We start from the raw sequence: 24,156 nt of genomic DNA on the forward strand, positions 1-24,156 counted from the left end.
AGGCATTATTAATAATCCATTTTGATGTTACATGAGAATGTGATTTTAATTCAGCAGTTGCATGAGAAAACTATTGGAATAAGGTTCCTGCACTAAATCCTAATAGCAGGTAAGCTGTTCTGTATGTCTTAAATCTATTGTAAAACTGGCCTTGATAATTTTCAGTTTTAATGTTTTTCAATAAAAATCCTAAAAAAAACAGTTATGTGTGAGGTTTTTTCTTTCTTGTTAATAGGAATTCAAAATGCATCTCACTGTCATCCTGTAATCCTTTTTTTCCTACTAGTACTGTAGCACAAGAAGAGTAGCTAATCTACAGTACAAGATAAAAGCTTCACATAACAAACAGCGATGCTGCTTTCATGTTTTTCTACATGCAGTACCTAGTAAAGAAAATAAGCTTGTATCATCTAATTAAGATACCGTTGTGATTCCAATTTTATACTTCTCTTTTCAGTGGCTTCATTGTGCTAGAATATCCTGGATTTAACTTAAAATCCCTTCTACTTTTAAAAGGGTCCAAAATCTGTACAACCTCTTCCTGCTTGCTGCTGTGTTCCAAGCAAAGGTGTGTTGTACCATAATAAACTCAGAGCATATTGTAGGACTGTCCAGCAGTAATTGAAAAAATCACCCTTGCTGTTGATGGTTGCTCTTGCAAGGTGGCAAGGTGATGGTAGGGTTTTGGAGTGCTGCTGCCAGGAGAGGAGGAGGCTATATCATCATCTGCAGCAGACTGTTGTATGAATGGGAATATCACACGCTGACTGAAAGGCTGCTTTGAACAGATAGCTGTAAATGTTACTGACAGGTGCATCTTTGAGTCTTAATGATGTTCATATGCAAAAAAAAAAAAAAAAAAAGTCTTGGAAAATTGTTGTGGCTTATTCTGTGGAATTGGAGCGGTCATTCTGACTGAAGCCTGCCAGTTGTACCCAGCAACCAAGATGAAATCAATGTTATTTTGGTGCTCAGTTACACTGTCTGAAAAGTGAAGGCCGTAGTAACACCTTTGTGTACTAATACTAAGACTGACAAAGCATGAGGAGGAAAAACAGAGTGGGTAGTGCGTTTTGTCTACGTTTGAAAGGAAAGGCTCAGGTCAGAGTGAGAGGTTAGGTCTGCTGTGTTATCACAGGTAATTTTTTTTGGTGTTGTTTACATGTTTCTCTCCTGGCACCTAAGTGCTGATCACCATCTAGAACAGAATGCATCTAATCATTATCGAATGGAGCTTTTTGTAATTTTTGTTCCCAAGTTCAAAACCCACCCCCCTCAAAAGTGACTGCTCAGCAATTTTTTTTTTAGCAAGGATAGGTCACTCGTGTTGCATTACTCTAGAAAGTCTGCAAAAAGGCACTATTATATGAAGGAATGGAGTCTTGTTGCTTTTTCTTACTGGAATGTCATATGCATGTATATAGATACTCTTTAAATAGTAGATTACAAAGTGAAAATCCTTGGATCCTCGGAATGCTGTTTTTGCTGGGTAGCTGCTAAAATTTTGAGGCAGTTACTATTTTTTTTATTCATGTTATTTATTTCTGTCTTGTGTCGCTTTTTAAAAAATGTTGATCTTAATTACGGTTGGTGGGGCAGGGAAATTTCTTTATCTTAAACTGTCAGGTTCTCTGTCAGCTTGGCTGTGATGATAAGTTATACAGTATTGAAAGGAGGCTCGTATAGTCTGTAGGCATGTAATTTCTCATGAAAAACTATTACCTGAGTGAAATGCTACTATATTATGCAATCCTCTAATTTGCAGTGTTTCCTGGTATGCTTGGATGCTTCTACAGAAGATAAAACACAAGCTTTAAAATGTAAAGTAGCTTGTAATGATTGTTATTCTTTTGGTTTCACGTAGTGTAAATCAGCTTCTTTTTCAAATACGAGTATTTTAAACACTGTGCTCTTAAAGGAAAAAGTACTGTGAGTTTTGCCAAGGAAGTCCGACTTGCCCTGCTAGAAAGTAACAAGAGGGATGATACAAAGTGGACAAAGAGTTAAGAATGAGTCTTAGGCAACTGTAAAAGCTTTTTACATACTCTTCAGGCCCAGTCCATCCAATAAAGTATGCGGTAAGCCTTCTACTACCACAAAGTTGGCAAAAAAAGTATGTACAAAAACTTCTCAAGCTGCCACATTACTGGTTTTTTGCCCCCCCCCCCCCCCCCCCCCCCCCCCCCCCCCCCCCGCCTTAACTCTTAATCAGTTTCCTGCTTTTTTTCTGGTCTGTTCAGGTTCCTGCACGGCAGTATTGCAGTGTTCCCGAAATCCCGGCCAGCCTGCACATCTGCTTCCTTGTCTTCCAACACTTCTATGAGAAAAAGAGGAAACAGGAGGTTAATCCCCTTCTTCTCAGTGATTTAGGTAGGGCCTCTGTACTTTCACATCACTCTAATCTCTGCTTAACTTCTGAGTTTGGGAAACCAAATAAAAGATGTGAAAATTGTTTTGAATGAGTAGCACGACTGATACTCCTGTTTTCAGGAATGTAGATGTAAAAGTATAGTGTTATTTTTCCCTATCAAAATTACTCAGTAAGAATGCTTTCCTACATTTCAAATAAATTTATCACTGCAATATGCAATTGGCATGTCCTTGATTAGTAAATTTATTGCATCTGAAAAAATCGAGTTCTTAGTTGCTGAGAAATGCTTCTAAAAGTTTGAAGATTTGCTTTAATTTTAATCATTCTACCTTTTTTCCTCTTTCTTGGTGTAAATTTAAAATGAAGAAAGAATACATGTGTTACTTTTTGTACAAAAAGTGCTTAGAAGCAATAGTAATTTTTTATTTCTGTTTATGAAAAGAGAAACTCCTCCCTTATTACCAGTGTTAGGAGCTTAACTCTGCAGTTACAGAAACGTGCATTAAAGTGTCTATGTGGTTTGCTTATAGTAGCATAACAGTTGTGGTAGATGTTTTAATTTCAAGCCTTTGCCACAAAAGGTCATTATATTTCCAAATATCTTGAACAAAGCAGCAAGCACCTGGGGGGGGTTCTTCTTTGAGGTAGACCTGAGCCTTCACCAGGTGATCTGATCTCATCACACCTAAGGGGCGCTCTGCTTGGGAGGGAGGCATCCACGAGCCACTTCTGCGGGTCGGGACAGTGGCAGTGCTTGGTGTTGCAGAAGATGGCCTCGATTCTTTTGAGCTGCTACTGTACCCACAGTTCCAGAATAATCCTGGAGATGCCTCGGTACCTGAAGAAGTGTGAGCTATGGTGGGGGTTTCTTGTTCTTTTGATGGGTTTGTGGGGTTTTTCTGATGAAGGGATAAAACTGCATCCAATCTCCTTAAAGCAGAGAATAATGTTACCCCAAACAGAACGTATTTTGCTGCTGCAAAACACTGGCAATTTGGTTACTTGTGACCCTATTTTAAAAAATATCTTACTAGCTTTATAAAAGCCTGTTTAGGAATTTGCTTAGTTCATTAAAGAGATGTTGGCTTTCTTTTGGAAGACATTTTATAAGTGAGTGAAACAGAGCCAAGCCCTACATCTGTTGCTTGAGAATGCAAGAAGTTGGAGAGGAAAGGGTGTCTTAAGGTGTAACCAAGAAGAATTATGGGAGTACTAGCAGGTTGTGAAGAGGGAAAGGGGTGATTAATTTCACGCTGCAGTGGCTTTCCTCTTCTGTGACTGTAGTGTTTCTGGGATGACGCAGTGGCAGAAGTGTGGGTATAACCTTGTAACGGAGCCAGCACGCGTGGTACGAGTGCACGCGTGCTATTGCAAGATGATTTCTGGGAGATCTTTAGCAGCAAGTAGAAAGGTAGAGGAGATGTGGTGCGATAGCGAAGGTACCTGTCTGTTGCCATGCTTAAATGATGCGCGATTCTCTCGCTGCTTGGACCTGAGTATGTTCTCATGTGCCTTTGGAACACATGCTCTAGGCTGTGCTGCTGGAAGTGCTGGACCAGAGGAGCCCGCTTGGCCTCAACGAAACGTGTTCGTCCTCCTACTGTATTGAGACCCCAGTCGTATTGTACACGTATGGGAAAGACCTATAAAAACAAAATGTCCAGTCAGCGTGACTTGAGAGCTTGAACCATCTTCAGCTGGGTGTGTCTGTAATGGAGAGCAGAACGCAGCAGCTGCTGTATCTTGTGCTTTCGCCTCCTGCCTTGCCTGCCCCCTTCACCTCTGTTTCGTTTCGGCCACTTTCAAAGTGGACTTGATATTAAAAAAAAAAAATTATCGCTGATGATAATTAGGTGTTCAAAACTGAGCCCTGCCCTCGCTCTACAGCAGCTGCGGGGTGGTGTATGTGTTATTTTTCCCGGGGGCGGCGAGGGGTGCCGAGTTGCTTCGCGTGTGTTCCCGGGCTGGGCTCTGGGCGCCCGCAGGTGCCCGCCCGCTGGGCATCGCGGGCCGCTCGGCCACCGCCGTGGACTACTTTTCTTTGTAATTAGCGCAAGCTCATTAGCGCAAGGTCGGAGGGCTACGGTGCTGACGAAGGTGCTGAAGCAGCGGGGATGAAGGGTGCAGCTTTTCGACGGGGTGCCCCTGCCGCCTGGGGCTGCGCCCGGCGCGGCACTGAAGCAGGTGCTCTCCGAAGGCTGGCGCCGCTCTCGGGCGGAAAGCGGGGCCGCCCGGCGCCGCCGTCCCGCCGCTTCCGCGGGCGCGGCGGGGCGGGGAGGGGGGGGCTCGCGCCGCCGTGCTCGAGCCCGGCCGGCGTGAGGTCATAACGCACAGGAGTGCCCCTAGGCCCCGCCCCTCCCCGCCGCCTGGCTGCTACGGCGGCCGCCGCCCGCGCACCCCCCTCCACGCGGGCAGGGCCGGGCCGGGCCGCGGCGGCCGAGGCGCAGCGGGGCCGGGAGCGCCTCCCGCCCCTCCGCAGGCGGCGGCAGCAGCGGGCGGGGTCGCTCTCCCTCGCTTCGCCCCTGGCGGCAGCTCGGGGCGGGGGCTGCGCTGCGGGAGGCGCTCGCTGAATGAGCGGCTGAGGGGAAGGAGGGAGCAAACGGCGCGCCGGCCCGGCCGGGGAAGCTGTCAGGGGATCTCCCGCAGCCCCGGCCGGCGGGGCGGGGCGGCGGCGAGGGGAGGAGGCGGGCCGCCCGCCTTGGCTTCCCCGCGGCCGCCCCGGCTGGCGGCCCCTCGCGGCGGGCGGCAGGGCATGTCCGCGGCGCAGGTGTCGGCGGCGCCCGCCGAGCGGCGGGGCTGGGGCGCTGAGGGCGGCGGCCCGGCGGTCAGCCGGCCGCGGGAGTCGGAGGAGCCCCGGCGGCCGGAGCCCGGCTCGCCCCGCGGGGAGGAGGCCGCGGAGGAGGGCGGCCGGCGGCGGCCGGCGGTGGAAGCCCCGCCGCCCAAGGAGAACCCGTGGACGAGGCGCAGACCCGCGTGGGACAGCCCCTCCCCGCCCGCGGCGGACGGGCAGCTCGTCCCGCAGGACCCAGGTGCGGCGGCCGGGCCGGGGCCGGGGCCGGGGCCGGGGCGGGCCGAGTGCTGGCTGGCGTGTGGTGGGGGTTCTCTGGTGTCGGGGGTTTGTTTCGTTTTGGTGTGGGTTCTTTTGGGTTTTTTTTTATTGAAGAAACGGAACGCGCGTGTCCCTCCCCGCCGCCCGAGCAGGGCCCGGGCGCGGGTCGGCCGGTGGTGCGGCTCCGCGGGAGCGGGGCTGGGCGCTCTGCCTTTTGACATACATGGGCAGAGGAGGGAAGCGAGCGAGGGGAGGGGGGGTCCGGCCGCCGCCCGGCTCGGGGCGGGGGGGGAACGGCTGGCGCGGCGCGGCGCGGGGGGGACGCACGGGGACACGGTGAGGGTGCGGGAGCCGCGGTGCGGGCTGCGGGCTCCCGGGGGCTGCAAATGGGGGTGACCTCCGGCGAGCGCCGCATGGCGCTGGGCTCCGGTACTGGCAAACAGGGCCGTCTCGCTTTGCTTCTCTGTAGAAATACTGCTGAATCCCCTTTGCCTTGCCACAGGTCTTTTCTGCCTAATTATATAGCGAGGCCCTCTGTACCATCCGTTACTTGGTTTTACTTTCCAGAAGGTCTGGACTGCGGAGGCTTTAAATGTTAACAAAAGCAGTCAGTTCGCTTGCTCTCAGGATTAAAACTGTTTACGTGGAAAGAGACAGTGAGAGTAGCTGTGATACAATTTTCTACCCTTTAATCACTACATATAAGATAAAGCTATTTCATACCGACTAAACAGGCAGATGGCTTTACAAAGTCGGTCGTTGAAGACCTGACTTGAAATTGCCAGGCTTTATGCTTAGGCTAGCAAAGCGTTCCTAGAAGTTAGCAGCTTCTTGGAGTATTGTTCTTAGCTGGAAGTAAACCGCTGACCTCAAAATACGTATTTCAACCTGCGTTTCCTGAGAATTTCAATCTCAGCACTTGCTCCTGAAGGCACCTGACAAACCTTTTTGTGATCTGACAGTCGCTTTTATGCTTGAATTAAACGCATACTTCCTTCACAAAGAGAAATATGTAATTTATAGTTTGAAGTATGCAGGTCATGCAAGGAGAGGAAAGAGTTCTCCAGACCACAAAATCTCTACTTAGCTGAAGATCAAACCTTTTGGCAACATATATAGTCATCTTTATCATCTCAACTGTTTTGTTTGCGTGTACTGACGCACTCATAAATACCTATTATGCATAGCTTCTACGATCCGGCTTGCTGGGCAGCAGCTTGTGCTCTCGTCCATACATGAAAGCGAACTTGTCACTCATTTGGCTTGCTGTGGCAGAAATAATAATAGTACACCGGAAGCACTGGGAGAACTTTTGTTGCATTAGCACCTCGTGCTTTACCTTCTGTAAAGTTTACTTTTCCACTCAAGATAAAACACACAAATAGTTGTTGAAGGAAGGAGAAGAGAGAAAGGAGGCAGCGAGTTCGTACACTGTGCACATTATATGCTTAGTTTGATGATTTTGGAGAACTCAAAATTATTTTTCTTCTGTATAAAACTTGTGCTTACCCTTTATCAAATTAATATTACACTGAGTAGATGCACCAAAACATCATTTTCGGTGACAAGTGTGTAATTTAGCAAATATGGGAGTCAGTGTTACTAGTAATGGCATCGCTGAAGAACACACACCAGGGTGCATGTTTTGGTTTGGCCACCACTGAAAGCCACATGAAGGAGCCACCACTCGTTCCCTTGTAAGAGACAAAGCAGCTGATCTTTCCTGGCTGTTTGAAGGAAGGAATTGCCATGTGCCTCCATCTGCAACGAGGGATGTATTTGGAAGTAACTAATTGCGTGTTGGCAAAGCAAAATCAGTCACGCTAGGCCCTTATGAATGTAGTAGTATGGAAATTAGTCATGTGAAATAATAAGTAGATGAGCAGAAATACTACTGGGATGGAATGTAAAACTATCCGTAAAGAGGGTAATAAAAGGTAAAAGAATCTCACATCAAAGTAGCAACTGAATCCTGTTTGACTTGTTGATCCTGGCTTAATTTGTTGAAAGTTTCCTGCGACGTGCACGTATGGTATGCTCAGTGATAGTTACACACTTGACAGACTGGAGTCAATTTTCTCATCTTTTGACTTTCAATGTAGCGTGGTGTTAGTTTGTAATAGAGGCAAACCTGACTCTTGTTACTGAAAGAAACTGTCGATGTCACCCGACACTAGAAGGAAAAAAGTAACGTAAAAGGCTTAAAATTCTTAGGGAAAGAATTCAGCCAAAGCGTTATTACTATGACCTGTTATTTTTTTGTCTCAGATATGTTAGTAGGTTTTAATCACGTTACAGTAAACCAAACACCTAATGTAAACATATTTGAATTTTTCGTGGCATGTTTGTTAGCACAGTTCATTGTTTCTGTCTGAGCCTTTATTAAACTTCTTTTTTAAACAGAATAATTTCAGAACTATACAGCTACTTTTACATCCTAATCTGCATTTATCTCATGGAGAAAGACTTGGAGCAGTGTGAAATTGCTAGTGAAATTATTAGGCTTCTGTCTAATCCCGGTGATGGTGAACACAGGGAGTTAGCTTTAGTGTAGCCTGTCAAGTGATGAAAGGTACTTCTGCGGTGCGTCTTCCTCCCCTCGCCTTCCCTTGTAGCGCCCAGCCAATAGATTGCAGTAAGTCTTCAGGTTGAAGCTCAACGAGTAAGAGCAGGGGAACGGTTGCAAGGAGGAAGTCCTATATAATCTTGTAGATAATTTTTTACAAGGTAACAAGATAAGCTTTTTTTAAATTGAGCCAACAAGATGTGTCTGTACGGAGGCTGTGGAACAACGCAGTGTTAGTCCTGTATTCCTTGTCTTTCCTCTGCGTCTTGTTTTTCCTCAGCTACCCCTCAGAGCTGGTCTCTCACAGAAGATGCTCGTTACCCTTCCTCCATATAAATAGTTTGCCCAGGATGGGGTTGTTGAAATAATTTTATTACGGAAGTTCTCCCACCTCTTTCCTGAAGTGCTGCCCTTTTTGTAAGCTTGCAAAAGGGAATCTGAATGACAAATTCCCTAGTCTTCGTGTGATTTCTATACCTGATGTGGGTCTCTAATGATTCATTAGATGATTATTCAAAAATTGTTAATGAAATTTATGAAAGTATTCAATGAAGCAGAATACCTGTGCTGCTTAAGTGGTTGAAGTGGGTTTGCTTCCTAGTGTGCTTGAATGATGTAGTTAATTAAAATAACTGCACGCTTCAGTCTTTTATATTGTGCTCGGTTTGCCTTTCTTCATTGCGTTTACTTCTGGGGATCAAAGAACACCTTTTATATCTGATTGATATTTTGGTAGCAGAACTAGTTCACTGTAGAGCTATTGTATAAATAAATTTGCTTTAGTCTGTTAGCAAACAGGTTGTAAAAGTACAGTTTAGTAAAGGTATACTGTGTTACTAGGAAGAGCAAGCTTTTGGTTAGTAAATGGGTAAATGATCTGATTATCAAAATTTTTTTGTGTATCTAAGGCAGATATTATCATTAGTTCTTATGAATTCATTGAGTGTTTGAATAGCAGCTTTTTAAAATTACTTTAAGAATTATCAGAAGGTACAACATTGACAATTACCACAACCCTGAAGGGATTAAAAACATTATCTTTACGAACCTGCTGTCTGTATTTTAGTTGTATATAACAGCGTATGTAATTTTGTATGGTACTGTTTTGGGTTTTTTTGTTTCTAAACTGGAGACTTGTTAAGAGAGAGATCTCCGTCCTGCTGCCTACAGTCTAAGACACAGTACTGGCTTGCTGTGCTCTAGCATGTGTTCCCTTTAGACCATGAAAGCCTTTGTAGAAATTGAGTCACAAGTTGCAGCTTTCTATGAAGAAGCTAAGAAAAAATTGAGATGAGAAATGCAAGCAAAATAAACAGTATAATGATTAATGAATCGTGTATTGGGGATTTTTCTCCTTACTGCTTGTTGTATTGAAAAACTGAGTGGTTTTGAATATAAATAAGTGGAAGGATGCAGTTGTCATAACTCACTGCCTTGGTTAGTTGTTCAAATAGTGTGAAGAAGGTCAATCTAATGTAGTTTTGCTATAAAATGCTAGAAATATTTTAGGAAAGGATGTTTGCATAATTACTGTTTTGTTTATTTCCCAGAACCTTGGATCTAAATCCATACTCTAGATTTAAATTACGATATGCTCCAAGGGATTGTTTTGTCATATTTGCAAAACTTTAACACTTATCTGTTAAAACAATAGATTTAAGTACAGCTTACCTTGTTTAAAAATTGATTAGATTGTCAAGTTTCAAACTGAGCATTGGAAGGAAAATGTTGTACAAGTTCAACAAACATACTCCCCAGGAGTTTTGAAGAGCTGTTCTGCTGGGTGATTTCAACCACCTCCTGAAGTGCTTCTGGTATTTATGCGATGTTGTTCCTTCCCTGAAGGAAATACATGTGCAGTCCAAATAAAATTAAAACTTCAATATTGTCTGGAAATCCTTACAGCATAAACCACGTTTGTATCAAAATCAGAATGTGTTCCACCGTTTATTAATAGACTTTGCTTGCAGAAGAAATTGGCACTATCATCCCTCCCATTCTATCAGAAAAAATTACTTGTTGACTAGTTATTTGCAGAACTTCAAACCATCCATTCTGAAGTACTACTACTGAAAACATAGTTTGTCTTGTAATCAGTGGTACTTTGGTGATACATCTTATGTATCAACTTTGCTTCTTTTACCTCTGCACAGCATCCACTCTGCTTTTCCTTTTCTGTTGCTGTTGTCCCAGAGGATTGCTGCTGCTGCTTGGGTGGTTTCAAAATTCATCCTTCATTTTTCAGAACTGTCATCCCATGTGTCTTGACATACTGCACTTGGCATGTTTGCACATCCATGTCTTTCTGCAGAAAATATCTGCTAGGATATATATATATGTTAGGATGTGGTGTATTAAGAGGCTTGGCGGAATCATAATTAAAATGGCTTTGAAGGCTGATTTCTGTTTTCGTGTGGACGGCATCTTTACTGGATGGAGTTCAGTGATTGAAAGATGATCATTGGCAATTAAACTTCCTCATCTTTGATTTTATCCCCCCCCCCCCCCCCCAAAACTCATCTGAAACCCAGAAGGTAAAGTAATTGAAGATAACTGAATTCTATCAACACAGCATGCTGTTACTGAACAGGTTACCTTGTAGCATATGGCTGAATAAACCATTTTAATACAGTTAGGTTGGAATTAACAATAAATGAAATGGTTTATTTGCAAGGGCTTGTTGGGTTCTGCTGGAGCAATGTACTAAAGATGCCATTTCTGGGTATTCAGCGCTGTTATGTGATGTTGAAACCAAACACCAGAGTAATGTTAAGCATAGAGCTTTTATCTAAGTGCACTCTAGGGTAAGTTTTACCTGAACAGTGGCTCTAGACCTGTTCATAACAACGTAACAGATGTGACCTGGGTAAAACCTTTAAGTGATCTGATGTTTTGATCTTTTACTCTCCCACTCTTTTTTTTTTTTTTCCCTTCCCCTTTATCTTCCCTTTCATGCTTCACACTAAAATCCAGCTCTCACAAGATAAGCCCCAGAAAGCCGGTCAGGAAAGATCAGTTAAATTTGGTTTTGAGCAAGGCTCTTCTGGGAGGGCCAGAAACTCTGTGGAGTTGTTTTGGGGTGGGGAAGTACAGAGTGTAGTGAGATCTTGGGCCTTTGAGTTCAGAAGGGGCATCATCAACTAAGTGGTGTGTTGCCTAATATTAATTTTCATTTAGTGTGCAAATGCATCTTCCAAGTCTTGGATTACTACATACAGATAAGAGAGATTCTTTAAAACGAGTTGGGTCTCATTCTACTCGATTCAGATAGTCTCTCCTGCCGCCTGGAATAATATCCCATGACTAAGATAGTGCAACGACATTGAGTCTTTTATTTTTGAATCCCTTGCTACGCCCTGGTGACACACAGAGTAGGAGTTCTGGCAGAGCAGTCCTTCAGCAGCAATTCAAGTAAAAGTGCTGTGAGATGGAAAAAGGGCTTCAGTAAGGTAATTGAACAGCTAAAGAGAGACGTATGTTTACAGACTACTGGAGGACAAATGCTATGGCCAGTCAGTTTACCTTTACAGATAATTGGCAGTGTTGTTGGAGAAAATTGCAAATTTGCTTGCTACTCCACCTCTACAGCTGTTTGTCCTGTTTTGTAAAGGGCAATTAGTTTACTATTGAGTGACAAGTAAAAATTAGGATTACACAGTCACTGTGTGTTTCTGAAAGCTCTCAGTCTAAAGTTAATTGAGGCTGAATAACAAAAAGAGGCAGTTTGGGGGGGGGTGTTTTGTCTTGGTGTTAAAAAGCAGATCTGTAGGAGAGGAAAAACACCTGCTGGTAAATGGTGTGGCAAAGATCAAAGGCCGATCAGGATTCACTGAATTCGCATGTCTTGTGTGATGTGCAAGTTGTATATAGCAGTATGAATACAATTTACAGTGGAATATGGAGTATACATTAGTTCGTGCTTCTAACGTTCACAGTATATTCCAGGAAGCAGACAGAGGGGGTTTTCAGAGTCACTGGGGCATGAGGGTGGGGTTCCCACTGTGAAGCTGCGATAACGAAGATTAGTCACTGGATGTGACAGAGAGAAGGGTTGAGGAGGTGATGTTATCCCTGTCTGAAATAATAATCCACTAGTGATTTCACTCATGTTCAATGTTTCAAGCTTTTCTTGCAATAAAATACTGAATAAGAAGTTTCAAGGAAAGGTTGTGACCACTTCTCTATGGGAAAATACGTATTGGGAGAACAGAACCAGGGCTTAACAGGAGAAGTTAAGAGGTGGTTTCCTTTGTTTCAGTTCTAATCTCCAAGAAAAATTGCCTGATCCTAGTGGGTTTTTCCCCCTGAATTCCCAACACAAAAAGTAGAACACAGTTGAGATGGGTAGGGAAAAATTGCACAGAATAAGAAAATCAGATTCATATACAGAAGGGTAATTTCACATGTATTGAAAGATGTGGTAAGTTTAAGTAGATTTTTTTTTTCAATGTAGGTTATTGATGCTAGGTCATTAGGCCCAGTAAGGTTGCCATATATATGAGAGAGTGAGTTATTTCCAAGCATTATATTAGTTCCTGGCAGATATTACTGGTAGACATATAATGGACTGTTGCTCAGGAGATCAGGCAGGTTCATTATTATAAAGTTTAGGTCTTGACTTAGGATGGCTCTGAAAATGTATGAGTGTCAGCTTTTTTGCAAATGCTCATATTTCTCATAAACATATCCATTGTGGAATTTGGGCATTAAAATTTATTAGTCTTAATGTAGTTTTTATAGTACTTTTTTCTTTTCACCTTTCTTCTAAATTTTTTTTCATTGCTTTGGCTTGATTATGAACAATAGCGCTAAATTTTATTTGACATTTGAGTGATTGATTGTAAAAGGAAATTACTAGGACATTGTGAATATGTAATTGCTTCTATGTTTTTTTCATGCTTGCATAATGATAGATTTTGTAAATTAACTCTGTCTTCTAAATAGAGCTTCTAATAGGATAACTTTTCAATGTGTTTCAGGGGCTCATTGTCTTTGCTAATTCTTAGGTTAAAATACCAGTGTTTTGAGATACTCTTGACCTTATAGCTGAGCAAATGCTTAAATACTGTGTTATACAGTTATCCTGTACACCTGGTTTTCAAGATTATTTACACTCAATGTCATGTACTATTAGTTACCTTGTGGATGTGCTCATTGATTTTGATACCAGGGCCTCAAAAAAAACTTTGGTGTAGTATGATAGATAGTTAAACAGAGTTGTTAAAGTATAGCTTCCGTATTCTTTTTAAGTGCAGTCTAATTCTTCACCTAAAAATATTTTTCTTCCTTTTCAGAACTACAGAATTCCCCTAAAGTTATCAAAGCAGCAAAACCCAGGACAAAGAAATGCAGCAAGGTTTGTATTTGCCAGAAGGACATTTAGCTATGAGTTACTGGACTGATTGTGTTAGAAGTCCCAGTTAATCTAACCTGTTAATCTAAACTGGCATTTAGCTCAGCTGATAATAGGGTAGGAAAACAAAATAATTTCAAAGGAGTATTTCTGTCTGTAAATATTCAATATGGTAAATAGCTAATATTACTAAAATAAAAAGATAGGAAGGTATTTTGAAGTTATAACCAGAAGTGTTATGTTTTGCCTTGGTAATGGTTAATTTTGAAGACAGAGAAAAGTAAAAAAGGAAGGGAAATTTAAAATTAGAAGGGATGCGAAAGTATGAGGAATAAAGAAAGGCACTTTTGTTTGAAAAAAGCAATGGGATTATATGAAAATGTGAAGGGGCTGCAAAGAAATAACATCACTTGAACACAAGTGATGCTAGATTGGTTTTGGAATCCTTTTTGCATATTATGTGATGTGTGTGCTTTATGTGCTGTTGTAATGACAATGTGTTGTTATGACAACAGGAGCCGCTGAATCCTTTTATTGAAAAATTAAGTTTCTAAAATTTTGTACAGCCACCTCTTTTTATGTTGAATAATACCTGTGCTCAAAGGTCTTTCAAAAGCTAACAGACTTGTAAGCAGTAGATACCTTTAAATCACATAGGAAGCTATGTGTAAGAAAACATTTAATCTGACAGTTGTTTTATGTATGCTCAAAAGTCATAAGCCCTCTTAGTTTGTTTTATAATAGAATGTAGAAAATTTTGCTTGCTTGCTATCTTTTTTTGGCTGTGGCCATTTAAAATATTCTTCACGAAGGCATTCTTTAGACAGTTTTACTAATTACAAGCTAAGATGTATTGGACCTTGATTTGGGTGTAACTGCCATGAATAGTTGTTTCTACAATTGATAATACTCTGTTTTCAAAAGTTGTGTGTTTGTTTTCTGTTGTATTTCTCAGTTTTTAAAAATTGCTACTTGTAACAGTTCTGCTCAGAGGGGTAGTCTGGCCATCTGAGTCATGACTGACAACTTCCATGTATTGAAAAGGACTAAATCCAGGAAGTAGTATAAACTGTTTGTCATCTTTGCAGGCTGGTGATTTTGGTGATATCGCGAACTGGCCAACACCAAGTGAAATAGCAAACAATGAAGTAAGTATCCTTTGTTATCTTCAGTATTATTTTTTTCAAAAAACATGTTGACTTCTCTGCTTAATGCCATTCCCCCCAGAACGTGCTTTGGGTGTTATAGGGTTTCAGCAGAAATTTTTTCAATAATTCAGGGTACTGATCTGTGCTTAACTGTCTGTACTGGTACTGTAATTTCTGAACCCTTCACAAGCCCACATAGACTCCATTTATCATTAGTGGTGTGCCATGGGCACGTAGGTAAAAATATGCCATATTTAGTCCACCATTTTAAAACTTGTATTTCCTTTTTCTACTTGTTGGGAAGTTTATGCACAGATGAGAAGGCCTTTGGGGTTGTGAACATGCTGCCCTCCCTTGTGGCTAGAATGCTTTGTGCAGGTTGTCCTAGGACAACTTAGTTATCCTTGCCCTATTCCTCTGATGTATTTTTCCCTTGCTGGATCTTTAGTTAACATCTGTTCTGTCAAATTATCTTCCTTTCACTTTATCTCAAGTGGTAAGTGCATAATGTATCTTGCATCTCTTTTATGCTATTTAAAACAAGAACAGAGCACAGATTATTGCAAGCTATGAGATGCCTTCTCACTCTTCGTTTTAGTTCTGCAGCACCCCTGTGATGCTTTTACTGTTTTCTTGGTGAGGGAAACCGGTTTTGGGTTCAGCAGTGTGCACTGTATAATTGAAAGTGTCCAAATGAAAACTGAAAAGGAGTATTAAGGTAGTTTGGCATGAATCATTTGTCCTGTTTCTAATACCCTCCCTTTTCCCTCAGCTGATTCTCGTAACTTTGTTGTTTATGTCAGCAACAAAACATTTTCAGGTGTCTAACTAGGCTTTTAGCATTGCGGGTCAAAATTATAGATGTCTGTAGATGTGACACAAAATTATGTTTACTGCTGGGTAGAATCTGCCTCCTCTAGTAGCTTGTTTTGTAGGGTCTCAAAGAAAATCTTTGAGCTTGCTAGAAGAATCGTTAAAACCGGAATAGATTATATGCCAACAAATTAATGCTCATTTGGTTGCTCAGATACCAGTTAGAATATTTTGGGGTGTGCCTACATCCCATCGTGGTTTAGGATTTATACAAGATCCTTGATTTGACTTTTATTTTTAAATACTTATAAGCTTCTCTGTCATCAGTATTCCTGTCAGTCGCTGAGATGTTGTGAATGGAAGAGACTACCACTTCAGAAAGAGACAGTGGTGATATATTTAACAGTGTTGTGAAGGATGCATGACTTGCATCCTAAAGCTGCTAATTTATCTGGTGGCATTAGAGGTGTATAACTCTCAGCTGTGCATCAGACTTCTTCCTTAGTTACTCATAAGATCAGAAATAATTTCACCTGTACTTTTTATGGTTGCACAGCCTCTTTGTTTGCTACAGTCTAATAACTCCAAAATGCTGTTCTTGAAGATTGTGTGGTCAGTTCCACTATGCAATACTTCTTGCTTGTAACTTTCCAGAGACTACTGGTGTAACACATGAGATACAGTGCAGAGAAACTCTGTAACTGTATCCAAAAAATAGTGATCTTTTTTTCTCCTTTTCTGATGCTCAGGAAAGGAGAGTGTCCACTGAGCTTAGATCTTAGAGATTGAATAGCATTGAAAGGATTAAATTTTATATCCTTTAATAATATTTGTAAATCCTAATGTTGATTTGTGACTAAGTCTAGAATATGCTTGTTTTAGCATCTCTTTTCTTGGAAATACTTATTTTAGTGACTTAAGAAAACATGCACCTGTATCTTTTGCATTCTCTTTAGTACTGCAGGTCTTTAGCATCTACTTGGTTATTATGTCAAATTTTGATATAATTAATGATGTCTGTACAGTACTAATCAGAGTGGCTGAGAGATACATATGAAGTGTTTCATAAGAATATACACGTTTGATGTTTTCTGTCTGAAAGAGTCTGCTTTAAGAGTATTTTTTAAAAGATTTTTCTGGTTTACCAGATGGTCTAGATTGTATTGCACAGATGTTAATTAACCTTTTGCTGACTTAAGTATGTTAGAATTTTAGTACACAAATTCATGTAGTGTCTGTTAAACCAAATTACATTCAGATGTATTTAATCTCAATTGATTTGTCTAAGGGAAGGCTTTGCATTTGAATTAATTACAGCATAGTACTGCAGTATCTGCTGTATGTAGTCCCGCAGGTTCAAAGCTGTCTCCACAACATAGGAGTATTCTTTCCTTTTGGCAGAAATGTCTATGAAGCTTAATTTTGCGGGTAGATATTATATCCGATCATAGAATGATTTAGGTTGGAAGGGACCTTTGAAGGTCATCTAGTCCAACCCCCGCTGCAATGAGCAGGGACGTCTTCAACTAGATCAGGTTGCTCAGAGCCCCGTCCAAACTGACCTGGAATGTTTCCAGGGATGGGGCATCTACCACCTCTCTGGGCAACTTGTTCCAGTGTTTCACCAGCCTCATCGTGAAAAATTTCTTCCTATATCTAGTCGGAATCTACCCTCCTTTAGCTTCAAACCATTGTCCCTTGTCCTATTGCCACAGGCCCTACTAGAGAGTCTGTCCCCATCTTTCTTACAAGCCCCCTTTGTGTATTGAAAGGCCACAGTAAGATCTCTCTGGAGCCTTCTGTTGTCCAGGCTGAACAACCCTAACTTTCTCAGCCTTTCCTCCTAGGAGAGGCGTTCCATCCCTCTGATTATTTTTGTGGCCCTCCTATGGACCCGCTCCAACAGGTCCATGTCTTTCCTGTGCTGAGGGCTCCAGAGCTGGACGCAGTACTCCGGGTGGGGTCTCACCAGAGCAGAGTAGAGGGGCAGAATCACCTCCCCTGACCTGCTGGCCACGCTTCTTGTGATGCAGCCCAGGGTACGTTTGGCTTTCTGGGCTGCGAGCGCACATTGCCGGCTCATGCCCAGCTTTTCATCCACCCGTACCCCCAAGTCCTTCTTCACAGGGCTGCTCTCAATCCCTTCGTCCCCCAGCCTGTATTGACACCAGGGAAAAATGAAGCTTTCCACTGTTCACTAAAATGCTGCTCATTTTGCGTTCTTTGAAACCTGTTATTCTGTGGAATTTCCAAGAAGTGATGATCTGCAGGATGCTGGCACTACTCAAAGGCACACAGTTCCCACTAAATGCCATATTCTAATGTGGGAAAAAATAAATCTGTGATTATACACCTCCACATCCTCTGATCTTTCGTTCATGTTCTGATTTAGTGGAACAGAATTGTCAGAGTTAAGGCCTATGGCTCCTTATAGTTTACATGAACGTTTGACATGCTGTTGGGATTGTACAGCATCATGGGAATTTCTGATTTACCGTTCAGTATTCTGCAAGCACAGCTTTTTAAAGATAATGAGTCTAGTAGGTACGAGTGAGTAATACTTCTTTCTTTCCTATAAAATAGATTTCTATTCTGAAGTATTGAAACATGATTGTTGTGCATGCCGCAGTTCTACATTTTCATTTAAAACACAAACAAACAAAAACTTTCTTAGTCTAAAAATTCTTTTATAGTCTTGCCAAGTTAGCAGAAAATAGAACTATTTAAAAGGAGACTTTACAAAACAACACAGTTCTTAAAACTCACCCTACTGAGAGGTTGAGAACAGGTAATAATAAAGGAATTTTAATAGGTAAAGGAAATCTATACCTTTTGCTATCAGCAGCTGTACTGTCAGAAATAATCACCAGTATCTTTTGCAGTGTAAGACTGTAAGTCACAGTAAGAAGCCAACAAATAGAAGAGAAAAGGAAGAGAAATCTGATCAAAAAAGCAATAATGGAATCAAGGACAACCCAGAGGCAAAGCCAGATGGTCCAGGAGATAATATTAGCGAAGATGAAGCTCAAACTAATAACCAAAGGAAAAAAGGTCAGTCTGGGCACTATGTATAATGCAGTAAGTCACCATTGATACAGTTATATTAATTCCAGTTGAATGACTTGATGAAACTTTTTATGTTTTGAATTTTCTAGGTGATAAGAGGATATATTGCTTTCTGCTAGGAAGCTTAAAACAGGCTTACTTTCTCAGGTTTTGGAGTGTTCTGTTTAGTTAAATAGAAATGCTGGGGAAAAAGCAGCTCATGTCCTCATGATGGTCTGTGGAGCTCTGACAGTTTCTGGAAAATTTTAGTGTGGCTGTACAAACCATTACTGCCTCTCACATCTTTATTTCACTAACTAGATAGCGCTGTGTTAATTTAACTTCATATATATGTGTGTGTATTACTATATATACTAGCATTTTTTCATGTTTTACTATTAGCTTACACCTTGATGTGATCACTTGAAAACTAAACCAGGTTATTAATTTCCTTTTGAAATGCAAACCTGTATCTCATTTGGTCATTAGACTTGAGTAGGCTGGAGAAACAGCTGACAGAGTTTTAGGATATTGCTGCCATCAGCTGGTTTTTTTTTCCTCCTTGCTTCCCTGCTGATATTTCTTCAGATCCTAAAGACCTTTGTTGTTTAGATTTGTTAATCTTCCTGTTCATATATTTAAAACCAAATCCTTTATTGCTTTTAATTTTTTAAGTCTAAGTGGAATTCTAAAGCAAAGCATTCCACGGGTACAACCTTTCCCACACCCATTCCGCCCCCCCAGTGTGGATAATGCATTTTATGTATTTGCTTATATTTCTTGACTACGAAGGTATGAAGTCCACAATGCCACTCAAGTATAGAACAGCAAATATTATCATTAAATAAATGCTTAGTGGATATTTTAGGCCAGCCTATAACAAAAGACATCTTTGCTAATAATTTTTGGTGCACATGAATGAACTTAATCTGAATATCTCAAGGTAAAAATACAGTACCACAGCCAAATTCTCAGGAAAATTTTTATGGTTTGTGACTGAAATCTTTATTTTAGTGGTTGACTTGATATGTTGTTTTTTACCTTTAAGTTTCATATGCAATTTGTGAAATTATACAGTAATGAATTTACTGTACATATTTAATGCTTATGTAGCTATAAAAAATTCTTGGTAGTGGAGCTTACATCTAAAAATTCATTAAATAAAAAAGCTCACCTTCATTTCATACATTTAAAGCTTAGGTAAGGTTACTTCTCAGTTTGAGAAATTCCTGTTTACTGCATTTATTATTGTTTAGTCATTCATCATATCTTAAAATTTCAACGTTAAGCTTCTCCCAGTTTTTCAACTTTGAAATTAACTGTTACTAGTTCTACAAGAAGAATTCTATAGAATCTTTTCAGGACCTGAAACCTCAAGTAGTACTGTAATTAAAAGTAATGTATTAATTTCTCAAGGTAACAAGCAAAAATGGGTGCCACTTCACTTGGATGATGTAAGGTCAGACAGTCAAGAAAGACCAGGCTCTCGAACTAGCTCAAGATTTCTGCTGGAAACAAACAAGTTAATACCTCATAACAACAGACGGAATGAGACAAGAAGTAAGTAGTTTTCAGTCTCTGGGTCTTTCTATTTGTGGCAAAAAAAGCATAATACTATGTGAGTAGGCATTAGGTTGGCAGTTTGTGTTGAAACTTGACTTTGCCTATACTAAGTAAAACCTAGTGTTAATATTTGCCAATAACCAGCAAAAAATAAATATGTTGTACTGTAGTTTAAAAAATTTTACATTGGAAAGTTTTTTTTAAAAGCTTGATCTCAGTTTTTTTTTTTTTTTAACCTATTCACAAGTTGATCAGAGTTGTAATGTCTCAATCACTGACTCTGCTGAGTAACTGAGTTTGGAAACGGTCTATCTTTTCAGCGTGTGCTGGTGCTCTGAATCAGAGCAGCATATATTTTTCTCTTCATGGGGTCTCCAGAAAGTTTGGAAATAGTTTCATAAGGTGGCTGCTCTGTCCTGCTCTACTGCTATTCCCACAGCTTGCTGCTACCAGAGCAACTGCTTGTGGACCTACACTTTGAACTCTGCTTGGGCAATTCTACTGATGTTGTTTTTTCCTTTAAGTTGGACCAATTCCCTTGGTTCCCCAACCTATTTCTCAGCATGGCCATGCAAAAAGTTGTACTAGCACAACAGAGTGAGAAATGCACCACAGCTGGTACTGCTTCTGGTCCTCAAGTGTTCTGAATACAGCTTATCAGATGGCAGAAATCTTAGGCTGAGTGTAACTCTTTGGTTTATGTATTTGCGTTTAAGTTTTAAAATAGCAATATATGTCAACAATTTAAACACTTGCTCATTATAATAAGTGCTGGAAGCTACTGAGATAGCATTTATTTATGAAGTCATTTTAGGAACATGGATGTAAGGGTTTGATCTGGATGTCTGAGGGATGGACAGGAGCAGGAGGAGGATTTTTACTAGTGTATTGCTTTCTTCAGCAATTATTTCTCAGGATGGTCAAATGACCAGAAACTTGTAGCGTGCACTCTACCTCCAGGCTCCAGTGATTCAATACCAGTGTCAGTGTGAGAGAACGTAAAACATCTCTTCCTCTTTGGGAATGTTGGCTGTTTAAATAAAAAAAACCTGTCTCAGGCTTAAATACAACACTAGCTTATGAAGGTGTTATATGTAGGACTTCTGCATGTATCTGAGCCACATGTACTCTTAGAATGCAAAAATGAAACTGTTTTGGGGAAATAGTTCAAATAATGTCTATGCATTTGAGATCTCTAAGGTTCAGGGTAGCAAGTGTGAAGGCTAAGGTCCAAATTCCCAGTGAGAGACACACATACAGGTTATGATATTCATAAATTCAAAGTCTTAGTTGACAGAAAATGAAGTACAGGAACTTGACTGTATAAGCATACATATTTTGTTGTAGTGTCTATTAAAAATAGTTGCTAGTAAAACAAAACTTCTAATACGAACAAAGAATCGTATCTTTAGTCAGTCCTTTGCTAAATTTAGCAACTCTCAATTTGATCAAGGAGGGGCTGTATCCCCAGGCATTCCTCTGACAAAAAGGTCCCCTGGCATCTGGAAGACTATCCAATTACAACTTAAAGAAACCTTAAGCAAGGGTGACTGACTGAAGATGGAAGTTTCTGACAGTGTTAGGAAAAGAGAAAGAAGTGGTGTGAGAGAGGGCCTCATCTTCTTTCATGAGTAAAGTGAGAATTACACCTGTCCTGAAGTTCTGTGGTGAGTGGAGCCCGGGTCCCTGGGGTCTGTTTTGGACCTGCTTGCTTTCCTTTCTTCTTCTGCTTCTCTCTTGCTCTCTTTTGCTATGTGCAGACCACATATTTATATTAAAATCTTACATAGATTCTTACAGAGCCATCTTAGATTTGCATGTGTTATCAAAAAGGGGTCCTTAACTTAAAAGCTCAGTTTGGGGCATGACCAGCAGCGAATAAACGATTACTGTTAAATGGGCAGAGTCAGGGGGAATGGTATATGGCTGCTTCTGGGAACAAAAAGGAGGCTTCAGAGAGCCATTGCTGTGGAAATTCCATCCCTAGCAGAATCATCAAGAGCTAGCAGCTCTTCCTAGCTCCCTCTAGGTACTGGGAGTTGTCCGCAGGAGGAGACTGTAATTATCATGCCTGGAAGGAGAATTGCGTGATCATTCCTTCCTGTCCCAAGCTGATTGTAGGTACCGTGATCCCTGAGCTGGCACCAGAGTGTCCAGTTGCTTCAGAAGCATTTGAGATTGACTGCCAGTCAGGCCCGTTCACTCTTCTTTATTGCTAACAGCTTCTGCCTGACTCACCCTCAGGCATGGCTGGGCAAACCTTACAGTTTCACCCTGACCTTCTGCTTCAGCCAGCATGACTTGAGTCAGGGGATTGCCTGGGCGCAAGCTGAGAACTCTGTTACAAGGGCCGTTTTGGCACTGTGATATTTAATTATGATTGCAAGTATTGTGTTTTTTTCTCTTAAAGATTGGCGTCGTGATAGAGAGAAGAGAGATGATCACGATGAAGTGTGCAGCGTGAGAAGTGAGGGTGGCAGTGTTCGAGGATTCTCCAGAGGCAGAGGAAGAGGTAGAGGCAGAGGAAGAGGACGAGGCAGAGGAAGCCCTAGAAGTATGCAAAGAAATAGATGCTTAGCAAAAATTTTAAAACTGTGTGTGTAATGTTATTGTTTGCATGTGAAGTAAGGGTTGTCTCAAAAAACATATCCTGTAACTTAATGTAATTAAGTAGCTTGAGTCTTTTTAAAATGAGATGCTGAAAACCACAGTAAAATAGCAGTGTGTATCATGCCTTAAAATATTTGTGTGCTGGACTTAATATTCTTCTTCATCTTTCTTTTATGTTCTCCTTTATTTTGAAGTGAACTTTGAATATTCAGTTGGTTATCAAGAACTGTATGGTGAAGGAACTGACCAAGTATTTCAACCTGAGCTTAATGCTAGTGTGATGTATTACTATGGTGATGGAACAGGAGTACAGATGTATTCTGTGGATGAAGCACTTCTCAAAGAATATATAAAACATCAAATGTAAGTAGATTGTTTAATGTACAAATATTTTTAGAGATCTAGTTAAGATAAAATAACTCATTTCAAACAGTGGTTAATCCTTATTATCCATCTAAAGATGGAGATAAAGGCATTTCAATTTAACTTTTTGATTTGACCATTATCAGTGTCAGTTTGAATTTACTCACTAGTGGGGTGGAAAAACTTGAGTGATAGGGAAGAATTTTAAGGAAGCTCTTCTGCATCTTGTGCTGTAGTCTGGCTCTGACTCGTATACCTGCTTTATTTATGGTACATAGCTCTCTTTTCATGTTGTCATGTAATTGAGATATGGATGTCTCTGAGCTTGTGCTTTTGAGTACTGTTGGTCTGTTTGCCTATAAAGCTCTTCTTGGGTGATGTAGCTAGATGTTTCCCTTATTTGCTCTCAATTTCACTTTGAGAAGTCTTGTGAGTTTTATGTTTTCAGTGTTTCACCTGAAACATTTAACGGAAAGAGAGTAGTTTTGCAATGATACTTGATTTTTCAATAATCTGAAATGTTTACTTTTTCGTGTACACCATTAGGCAATGAAAAACCATCTGGAAGACTGATTATCACCAGGAGACAAGTCAAAAAGGGCCTGGAAACCACTAGTTCATTTTAAAGAGACAGTTTCCACCACTGGCAGATATTTCATCTTCTGTACTTGCAACGGCATTTCTCTGCGATGCCTTTGTGGTGGTTTTTGATTGCCCTTGTATTCCGTGAAGCAACTTGCTTATTTTATTCTTGCTTCTTTTGTTACAGTTGACGCAAAAAGGAAGAAAAAAGCCTCTTTAAGGGCAGAAAGTATCTGGCATGTGGCTATCAACTTCAAAACTTCTATTGCAGTCTTTTTTGTTACTCTTGCTGCCAGGCCCCTATGAGACCTGACAGTGGACATGTACCCCCATGTCAGGATAATCGGCCTGCACTGTCCTCAGACAAGTGAGGGAGGAGCACAGACACTCCACTGTTGGCCAGATTTCTGGGCATGCAGTGTAAAATCCAGACCTTCTAAGGTAGGACATGATGATGTCCCCCTCTGCTGAGAAAAATGTCAGTTACAGCATTGGTCACATCTGACTTCTGGTTATATTTGTATTTTATTTTAGCAACAAGAGGTTGGCAGGTGTCAGTGGAAGACTTGGCATGGCTGGCTAACCAGAGCCATTGGTTGCTTGTCTGATATGAACTCCTAAGGCAGTTTGATTATGGAGTTTGCTTTCCATGAGAGAGAGGGAGATTCTTGAGCAGGTTTAGAACATAACTTC

At 41.1% G+C, this 24,156-nt stretch overlaps 1 protein-coding gene across 2 annotated transcripts in view; it reads left to right on the plus strand.

The window, feature by feature from the left end:
* Positions 1-5,123: 5,123 nt before the first annotated feature.
* LARP1B (La ribonucleoprotein 1B) overlaps positions 5,124-24,156 on the plus strand; it is a 33,127-nt gene continuing 14,094 nt past the window's right edge. For both annotated transcript variants that reach the window (XM_059826835.1, XM_059826836.1), the window contains exons 1-7: positions 5,124-5,400; positions 13,281-13,342; positions 14,428-14,487; positions 18,183-18,351; positions 19,762-19,905; positions 22,319-22,462; positions 22,713-22,881. In XM_059826835.1, coding sequence (XP_059682818.1) covers positions 5,124-5,400; positions 13,281-13,342; positions 14,428-14,487; positions 18,183-18,351; positions 19,762-19,905; positions 22,319-22,462; positions 22,713-22,881 — 1,025 coding nt within the window. The remainder of the gene's footprint in view (positions 5,401-13,280; positions 13,343-14,427; positions 14,488-18,182; positions 18,352-19,761; positions 19,906-22,318; positions 22,463-22,712; positions 22,882-24,156) is intronic.

This window comes from Gavia stellata, chromosome 19, assembly GCF_030936135.1.
Source record: "Gavia stellata isolate bGavSte3 chromosome 19, bGavSte3.hap2, whole genome shotgun sequence".
NCBI lineage: Eukaryota > Metazoa > Chordata > Aves > Gaviiformes > Gaviidae > Gavia > Gavia stellata.